Source organism: Myotis brandtii, unplaced genomic scaffold (assembly GCF_000412655.1).
Source record: "Myotis brandtii unplaced genomic scaffold, ASM41265v1 scaffold13, whole genome shotgun sequence".
Classification (NCBI taxonomy): domain Eukaryota; kingdom Metazoa; phylum Chordata; class Mammalia; order Chiroptera; family Vespertilionidae; genus Myotis; species Myotis brandtii.
Window position 1 is genome coordinate 3,761,585 of NW_005354595.1, and position 10,370 is coordinate 3,771,954.

At 35.9% G+C, this 10,370-nt stretch overlaps 1 protein-coding gene across 2 annotated transcripts in view; it reads right to left on the minus strand.

The window, feature by feature from the left end:
- Positions 1–2,624: 2,624 nt before the first annotated feature.
- RAD23B (RAD23 homolog B, nucleotide excision repair protein) overlaps positions 2,625–10,370 on the minus strand; it is a 32,155-nt gene continuing 24,409 nt past the window's right edge. For both annotated transcript variants that reach the window (XM_014534427.1, XM_014534426.1), the window contains exons 8-10: positions 9,802–9,929; positions 8,957–9,133; positions 2,625–4,397 (exon numbers count right to left, since the gene is read on the minus strand). In XM_014534427.1, coding sequence (XP_014389913.1) covers positions 4,284–4,397; positions 8,957–9,133; positions 9,802–9,929 — 419 coding nt within the window. In that variant the 3' untranslated portion in view covers positions 2,625–4,283. The remainder of the gene's footprint in view (positions 4,398–8,956; positions 9,134–9,801; positions 9,930–10,370) is intronic.

Below are 10,370 nucleotides of genomic sequence, written 5' to 3' on the forward strand. Positions count from 1 at the left end.
AAAGAAGGGCGGGGGGGGGGGGGGGGGGGGGGGGGGGGGGGGGGCAGAGAAGATATAATGCTGGTTGGGACTAGGGTTGAGGCCAGGTTCCTCAGGTGCCCTGAAGACCATCTCATGAACTGGAGAGGACTGTTATCCAATTCATCCCGAGTCAGATGGAAAGAGTAGGTGACAAGGACATAGATCAACAAGAGAAAACTGTGTGAGACATGAGGCTGGAGTCTAGGAGTCTATTTTTCTAATTTGTACTAGTAAAAGACAAGTTACACAGTTTCCATTAAAGGGTCCATTACTATTCAATGGTATTTTCAAGCTCCCTAGCAGAGACCATGTTCCCATTCATTTTGGAATCTGCAGGACACATAAGCAAGTTCGTCATCACTTATTTCTTTAGTGCCCCAGTGTTCTCTCCACAGTGAAAGCCCTACTTGAGGACCACAGTTTTCCAAATCTAACCTCATGACAGGGAAGGCCTTTTACAACCTATTACCACCACTGCAGCCCCTGTGGTTCCCAAAACATTGCAGTGCTGCATCTTTTTCCTAGCAGTCCAAGCCTTCCCTCCCTGCCCTTCCCCACGACCTACACAGTTCTGGAAACTAGTCTGCCACCCAAACAGGTCCAACTGCTACACTTATCCCTCTAGTGCTCCACCCACTCGTTTTCCAGCTGTTCAAACTGCCCCAACTCTGATCCAAGGCCCAAAGACTCATCTGGCTTTCTGTGTTCTGATTGATTCATCACTCTGCCAGGTGCTTTTACAGTCTGAATTTCATTATCTTCCGGTAAGAGCAAGAAAGTGTAATAACAGCAAATAATAATTTCAAGACACCACATACATGCTAGGCCAGCACACCAGGCACACAATGTTCCTTCCTTTGTCAGTGCAGATGCGGGGTGGTACCACTCCTCTGGAAAGAACCTATGACAGTAACTAACAAATCAAACTGAAGCCAAGACCGGAAGTCAAGAGGCCAAGAATGCCAAAAAGGATCAAAAAGCATCGCATAATTTAACATATGATGGGCTAGCTGCAGTTTAGAACAGGGATGGCAAGCTTTTTCTGTAAAGAGCTAGGCAATAGTTATTTAGGCTCTGCAGGCCTTAGCCTCTGTTGCCAACCATTCAACATCGAACCTCCATAGCACAAAAGTAGCTATAGACAATATATACAAATGAGCATGGTTATGTTTCAATCAAAGTATTTATGGCCCTGACCAGTTTAGCTCAGTGGCTAGAGTGTCGGCCTGTGGACTGAAGAGTCCCAGGTTCAATTCCAGTCAAGGGCATGTACCTTGATTGGGGGGTGCGCAGGAGGCAGCTGATCAATGTTTCTAGCTCTCTATCCCTCTCCCTTCCTCTCTGTAAAAAATCAATAAAATATATATAAAAAAACTATTTATGGACACTGAAATTTGAATAATTTTTATATCAAAGAAATTTTAAGCCATTTAAAAATGTAAAGACAGACCATTCTTAGCTTAAGGAACACTCAACAGGCAGTGAGCCATGAGCCAGGTTTGGCTCATGGGCTGTAGTTTGCCAGCCCACGGCTTAGAACTAAGTGAAACAAAATGGACAGGGGAGGCCAACTGACGAGACAAATGAGCCTGTGGTGGGGAACTCACCAAAGTACAGACTTGGTCAGGAAGCCCTTACTCCCTGAAGCTGCTGGCATTTGGTTGAATATTTTGTAGCAGTCTTAGGCTGGCTGCTTTAAGACATGAAGTATGGGGAAAATGGGGATAATGAAATCTCTTAAAGTCCTCATGAAATTTGACTGACACTCCATTAGGTATCCCATTTCTATACTGACGCTTTAGTTGAGAAAACAGACAGGAGACCCGATCTAGTGCCTGGCCTTCTACATGCTGCCTTCACCGTTCACTGAAGAAAACAGGATCGGTGACAGAGGCATTGGTAACTTTCAATCTTAGATTTTATGGCAAAATCACTTAAAAAATGAGAAATGCAATGTTGGATGTATTGAAAATATTTTATAATTGTCTAGAATCCTAGCCTTCTAGTACAGGAAAAAAATTATTTGATGGAACACTTCAGTATTTTTTAAACAATGTAAAGACAAGTTTGACTTGGGGATGGCAATTAGATTTTAACAAATATAAATGTAAGCTTCCTCACATTTTCCACAGAGCAACTAAACAATAAAAACATTTCAAGGAATAGATGACATACCTCAAATGCAAAATTCCAAAGTCAAATAGGTCACTTACATTAAGAGATTTACCAAAACTGTTTGCAAATTAAAAGACAAAAAAAAAAAAAAAAGTCACAAAAAGCCTATTTCTTTCATAGTGTCTTGTCTGGTTCTTTAAGCAGATAAACAAGGAATGGTCAAAACTTGGCCTGAACTGTCCTCTGGTAATCATTAATCCCACTATTTGTAGTTTTGTTGTCCAAGGACAAAAGCTCCATGTCACCAACTTCTGCTGTCACTTTCCAGAGTAAGGAAGAGGTTGCTGTTGTTTTTTAATCCTTTTTCCAGTTTTCGCTATCTGTGAGCAATCAGGTAGCAGATAAAATGTCATAAAATAAAGTATTCCATGATCCGACCAGAAATGCCATCCCTCTTCCCAACTCCTCTGCCTTGAAAGAGGAACATATTTACAAATTCTCATTTTATTCTCCTGAGATATTTTGCATGATTCAGTATAAAACATACAGGTAATACAAAGTCCAAAGGCCTGTTGAGTTTACGGAATAAACACATGAAGATTAAGTCACATGATTTAACATTGTGGGAAAAACCATGATTTCATTTACTTTCAAATGAGATAGGTTATGAGTGCATGATGTCAAAGCTTAAAAGTCATCACCAAACGATGCTAAGGATTATTGCAAGAGATTACGCAGGGAGAAATCTGTGCAAATTCATCTTCTTAACTCAGTATCAGATGGCGGAAAAAGAATTTCTTTAAAGTTTTGTTTATAGTCAGGAAAATAAATTTGGAAAACTGAACAAGTAGACATCTGCCCCCTCTTTATGATTAAATAACAATGCCAATGAAGAAGATTCCAAAGAAAAACTGAGATGAAAAAATCCAAATAAAAGCCAACATTGCTATTAAGAATTTTCCTTTAATATGCTACGAGATATCTTGATTGTATATTTTTCAAAGTACTTTTCCAGCCTCAACTCCCAACCCTTCCAAAAGATTTCCTCAGTTTTTCAAATAAAAGATGCTGGATTATAGTTCTGTCCACCTTCTCTTTTTGAAAGCAATTTAACGGCCATACATTCTTTTCTAATAAGGAAAAACACTTACAAATATCAGAAACCCAGATTTAAAACATTTGCATTAATTTTGAACTGAATCAGCCTTTGTGGGGTTAAGAAAGGCAGCAGTTTGAACTCACAACTTGGTGACAAGCATGGTTCTGCTGAGGGAAGGGACAAAGGAGAGTGGGCGCTGCATTTCTCCATTGGTCCCAAAGTGCTAATTCCACAAAGGGACACATCAAAAGCAAACATGCAATGGTGGTTTTAAAACTTTTACTGCAATATAACAAGGAAGTAAACAGTAATTAGACACCTACCAATTTCCCCCCAAACAAACCAAAAAAAAAAATGTAAACAGGAAATAACTCTGCCTATACTTGTACAGCTTCTCAAATCATGTCAGAAGGGTCTCACATTCAATGATCAAGAGATTTTAAAATAGCAGTATTTTCACTTTAAGAAAAGGTTCCCCTTCTTCTCCACCCCAACCCAAGTATTTAACATGAAAGAATGGGCTTTCTTGACATTAATTTTATACTTATTTGAAGCAGCAACAATAACCATCAATTATTTGGCATCTCTTTGCAGTTGTTCCAAATTTGTTTCAATTTCATAAAGCCATTATCCAGTGTTGCCATGAAATAGAGACTGTAGATTCTAGGTAGCAAAGATTCTTTCTGAAACCAATGTTAAGTCAAAGAAATATAAAGCAGGGCATTACACTAAATTTCTGGATCTAGTACACTAAAAAGAGTGAAACCTAGGAAGTTACCTACTGTTTTATACAAGAGATAGAGACCTGCAAAAGCTGCTTTTTGGTTGTCTATTTTACACACTGTGTGGATCTGCAGCATCTGCTAATTGAAGCAGACATGCATTGTATTTATCCTAGATCCCTCCCTCCCACCCCCAACAATCTACTACCTTATACAGGTATTGTGGATATGAGCCCAAGTCATCCCAGACAATCCAGTGAACAAAGTTAGTGTAATGCACTGGTGTGAAGTGTGAAATTAAAAAAAAAACAAAAAACAAGTCCCTTTCAATCTTCATCAAAGTTTTGCTGTAGAAGAAAATTGGCAGCCAAGTTCTCATTCTTCTCACAAGCAAAGTATGCTTGTATCACAAGTCCTTCAGGAAATCCTAATGCCTTTAACTGGAAGAAAAGAAAGAAAACATATCATTCCAGCACAGCACTACTGTAAAAGACATAAAAGCTCTTGAGAATTCTACATGAATCCATCCCTATCCAACCCAACGGATCAAATGGAACTTACACCCTTTAACAACCACCTACAAAATTAGTTGTTCCTAGTTAAAGCTATTTGACTAACAGATACTTTACTAACAACTACTGGCATTAACACTAAAAATTAGCTGCTTACTATGGCGATTTAAACATAAGAAATTTGTAAATTAAATGGCTTTTAGTATTTGAGGGGTGAAGATATGGATGAGAACAAATGGAAATAAGTTTAACTACTTCACCTAATTATTTGTAAAGAAAGTCATATCCTTCACTAGGGTCAAATACCATTCTCAATCTCCTTGCCTTATGAAACACTCCATACTAGAAAAATGGGTGACCAATTATTAGTAATATTACATAATATTTCTGAGATAAAGACATATGGTGTTCTATTCTTATCTGCTCAATTTTTAGAGCATTATAAGTGGTGACACAAGCCACTTTCGTTTTCCTAATCTATTAGAAATCACTTGTAACTCAGTAATCACTGCTTTAAAAGCCTTGAAAAACTAAGGTCAATGATCTCATTCACTAGATACTATAAGTTTGTCAGCCAATGTTAAGAACCCTCTTCTAAACTGCCTCAATCAATAAATGACCTTAAAAAACTGGGCACAAGTCCCAGTTCAGCATGAATATTCATCCGTGGAAGGAGAAGAACTTTAAATGATTGTTACCTAGATCTTATTCAGATTAAAGATGGGCTAGCTGAAATAAAAGGTAGAGAGGGCAACAATTCATAAGCTTCTATAAGATACACACTTTAGATTCAAAGACACAAATATACTGAAAGGAAAAGGATGAAAAAAGACATATACAATACACACAGTTACAAAAATGGAGCTGAAGTGGCTATATTAATACCAGACAAATAGACTTTACGATAAAAATTGCTACTAATAACAAAGGACATTTTAGTATGATAAAACATCAGAAATACTTCATTATACACATATATAAGCAAGTTCCAAAATTCATGAAACAAAAACTGACGGCATTGAAGGGACAGAGAAACAATTCAACAATAGTTGGAGACTTCAATATCCCCACGTTCAATAATGGATGCACCAACTAAAAAGAGGATCAAAAAGCAAACCGAGGACTTACCAACACAATAAACCAACTAGACCTAATGGACACTTACAGAACATTTAACACCAGAAGATTACACGTCTTTCTCAAGTACACATGAACATTCTCCACAAAGACCATGTTAGCTCATAAAAGAAACCTCAGTGAATTTTAAAGGATTAAAATCATACAAAATGTGCTCTGACCACGATGGAATGAACTTAGAAATCAATAATGGAAGGAAATTTGAAAAATTCATAAACATGTAGAAATTAAAACAAATCCCAAATAACCAATGGATCAAAGAAGAAATCACAAAGGAAATTAGAAAATACTTTTTAACTCTCCCTTCCTCTCTGTGAAATAAAAAAAATATTTAAAAAAGGAAGAAATTAATTGCAAAGCAAGCAGAGAAATAATAAAGATCACTGAGAAAATAAATAAAATGGAAACTTACAAAAACAACTGAGAGACTTAACAAATCCAAAAGTTAGTGTGTGTTTTTTCTTTAGATCAACAATACTGACAAAACTTTAGCTGACAGGAAAAAAAAAAAGAAATCTGAGGATTAAAATTACTAAAATCAAAAATAAATGTGAAAACATTTCTATTTTTTGAAAAATAAAAACTATTAATAAGGAAATATTATGAACAAATTAGATAACAGATTAAAATAGACAATTCCTAGAAAGACAACAGAAAAAAAACAACAAAAACACAACCACCAAAACTGGCTCAAGAAGAAACAGGAAATCCAAACAGGCCTGTAACAAGTAAAGAGATTTAATGAGTAATTTCCCAAAAAGAAAAGCTGGGCCCAGATTACTTTACTAGTGAATTCTATCAACCATTTAAAGAAAAATTAACACCAATTTTTCATAAACTCTTCTAAAGAGATGATAAGGGAACATTTCCCAAACTCATTTTATAAGAGCAGTATTATTACAATGATACCAAAACCAGACATAGACACAAGAAAACTATAGACCTATATTTCGTATGTAGATCCACAAATCCTCAACAAAGTACTAGCAGACCAAATCCAGCAACATAAAAAAGGATTGTACACCATAACTGAGTGGGATTTATCCCAGAGTTTATCCCAGAGTTACAAGGTTGTTCCAACATACAAAAATCAACCAACATAATAAAGCATATTAACAGGAAAAGGAACAAAATTACATGATGATCTTAATAAACACATAAAAAGCATTTGACAGAATCCAACACCATTTTCTGATAAAAATACACAACAAACTAGGAGCAGAAGGAAACTTCTTCAACCCAATAAAAGGAATTTAATAAAACCCATAGCTAACATCATACTTAATAATGAAAGACTGAAATGTTTTCCCTAAAGATGCAGATTAAGACAAGCAATGTTGGGTCTCGTCACTTCTCTTCAACAATGCACAGGAGGCTCTAGACAGAGCAATTAGTCACACAAAACAAATAAATAATGCATCTATATTAGAAAATAAGTAAAACCATGGCTACTTGCAAGTGATATCTTTCATACAGAAAATCCTACGGAACACACCCAAATGATCAGAATCAATACATGAGTTCAGGAAAGTTGGAAGATATAAAATTAAATAAACTGTATTTCTATATAATTAGCACTGAACAATTCAAAAATGAAATTAAGAAAATACTTACACTTATAATAGCATCACAAACAATAAAAATACTTAGGAATAAATTTAATACAAAAAGTACAAACTGAAGACTATAGAACATTTCTGAAAGATATTATAGAAAATCTAATAATAAATGAAAAGAAATCCCATGTTCATGGCTTGCTAAGACTTAATACTACTAACATGGCAATACTCCTCCAACTGATCTACACAAAAACACAGTATCTATCATAATCCCACCAAGTTTTGGGGGGAGAGGGAAGGCACAGAAATGAACAACTTGAGCCTAAAATTGATATGGAAATCTTAAGAAATACAAAATTGGAGCACTCACACTTCCTGATTTCAAAACTTACTACAAAGCAACAGAGTAAGTAATCAAGACAGTAAGGCCCTGGTTGGTGTCGCTCAGTTGGTTGGAACATCGTCTGCACACTGAAGGGTCATGGGTTTGATCCCCTGTAGTGTGCATATGGCACACAACCGTTCAATGTTTCTTTCTCTCTCTAACAATTAGTACAAACATATCCTCAGGTGAGGATTAAAAAAAGAGAAAGAGTGAGGTACTAACAGAATAAACATATAGATCAATGGAACAGAATTGAGAGCCCAGAAATAAACCCTCACATTTATTATCAATTAATGTTAATAAGAATGCCAAGACAACTTAGTGAGGAAAGAGTAGTATTTTTAATAAATGGTGCTGGGGCAACTGGATAGTCAGATGCAAAAAATGTAGCTAGCTACCATAAACAAAAATAACTCAAAATGGGTCACAAATCTCGACAAGTATAAACTCTTCAGAGAAAAGACAAAAGTAAATCTTTTAACTTTGTATTAGGAATGTTCTCTTAGTATGAATTAAAAGCACAAGCAACAAGAGAAAATTTCTCCAACACAGAAATCAAGAACTGATAACCCTAACCTCAAAAAAAAAGTTGCTATAGAACAATTGAGGCAAGTGTCATTTACTCAGAGGGGAAAATATCAGTCTGATATATAAAGTATCTTTTAGGAAATACCTAATTATAAACTTTAAACACTTGATATGTTTATATCATAAACAAGGACAAATTACTTTCCAGATGATTTTCTAAGTTAAAATGCACTATATTGAATTTCCATCTCAGAACACCTTGTGAAACAGGCAGGTACTAGGATTCCTTATTTATAAATGTTAACAATGGGGCCAGAGAATGAATGACTAGTCATAGTATCATAAAAACCAGGTTATTACAGTGCCATGACCTACATTGCTCACCCTGGTAAGATGAGAAGCGATTCAGGATAGCAGGGTCTGATATTTACTGTATGTCATTTTTTATAATATATATATATATATATATCCCTTAGATTTTAGTAACAGTAATGAAGTTAAGAAATCTGAAATATAAATCTAAAAATGAATCATCTTAAATTGGGCACATTCCTAAAGATCATTTTCTGCCTGAATTTTAAAACATCAATGAAATTTTTAGTTTCTTAATATATTTACAACTATTTCATGCTAGAATGGTATTCATTGCTGGTCCCTGGGCTTCACAAAGAACAAGATGGGAGAGCAGGCCTGAGAAGTCCGTCTTTCCTGCAATCCCCAGGGGCAACGCTCTATTCCGCTCTAAAAGAACTCCACCTGTGATGGAAATAGATCAGTGCTATTCAATGTAGTGGCCACTAGCCCCGTGTGAACACTGAGATTTGGAAAGGTGACTGTTTTGTCTGAAGAACGGAATTGTTAGTTTTACTTAAACTCACCCTTTCTATAGCTTCTTTTTCCTGAGGCGTTACTTGAATGTAGTTCATGTGACCACTTCCAGCTTCTGCAATTCCTCCACTGCCTCCTCCACCCCCTCCTCCTCCTCCTTGACCACCAGCTTCTTGAACTGGTTCATTTAACATTTGAATAAAATGCTCCTGGTGTTGGCTAATTTGCTGTGATTTGAAGGACAGAAAAAAATAATACATTGATATAAAGTATCTTCAGGAAAAAAAGAATTCTAAATACAAATAAGAGAGAAGCTATAACTTTTGCAACTGTAATATTTTAGATTGATTCTAGATTATTACGTTTTTATGGGGATATGATGATTCCTTGCACATTATTAAAGAAGCTCAGTTTTTTTGAGTGAGATAAACAGTTAAGAATTAAGAGAATTCAAATTCTCTTTCATAAATGTATGCTGTCAAAAAATAAAAGCAATACTAAAAAACCACTTGATGACTGTAAGAGGAAAGAGAACTTAATATATCTTCCACACTAGCAGGCAGTACAACGATGTACCAAACTCAAATACTTTGTGACCTAAGCATTAATTAAGCCCACAAGTATGTTTCCTAAGGGCGGAGCTCTACTAATAAGCTTGGGAAAAAAGACAAATTAAAAAGTTTCTTTGCTGAAGAGTTTCTCAGATTCTTTAATAAGGTGTTTCCCAAATTTATTATTTGAGCAACTAAAGTTAACCCAACCTCCATCCCCCAATTCTTTTTCTAGTACATCTATCTATGCAGCATATTCTACTGAAAGTAGCTTAGAATGGTTTAGATTTGGTGGAGGGGAAGGGGGTGTTCATGGTCTTTTCCAAAATGGGATACATAGTCACCTGCAGTAATTGAGGATTTTCTCGACCTATCTGTTGTAGCAATGCTGGAAGCAGGGAAGGATTCTGTTGAATAATTTGTCTCATCTGTTGAAACTGAGGTTGATTCCGTAAAAATTCAAGGGGATGTCCTAAAATACACATAAAACATTGTTAAACAAAAGTACTGATTACATATACAAAGAATTGGTTCAAACATAATTTAGACAGAGACACTGAAAGTAACAAATAATACCAAGGACTTGTGCTTTGTATGCTCCCTATCAAAAATAAAAAGTACTAAAAGCTGTTCCTGTTGCTCAAAAGTTATTAAGAAAAATATATAGCAGGACTAAGAAAAAAACCCCCAAAACAATCTGAGCTTGAATTCCTGGGAAATTTGTAACAGGGGTGGACAAAAGTATGTTTACAATCGTTTGTATGGAAAAATACAAATCCTATCTAATAAAAGAGAAACATGGTAATTAGCCGTACCTCCGCTACCCTTCCCATTGGCTAATCAGGGCGATATGCAAATTAACTGCCAGCCAAGATGGTGGCCGGCAGCCAGGCAGCTTGAAGTGAACATGAGG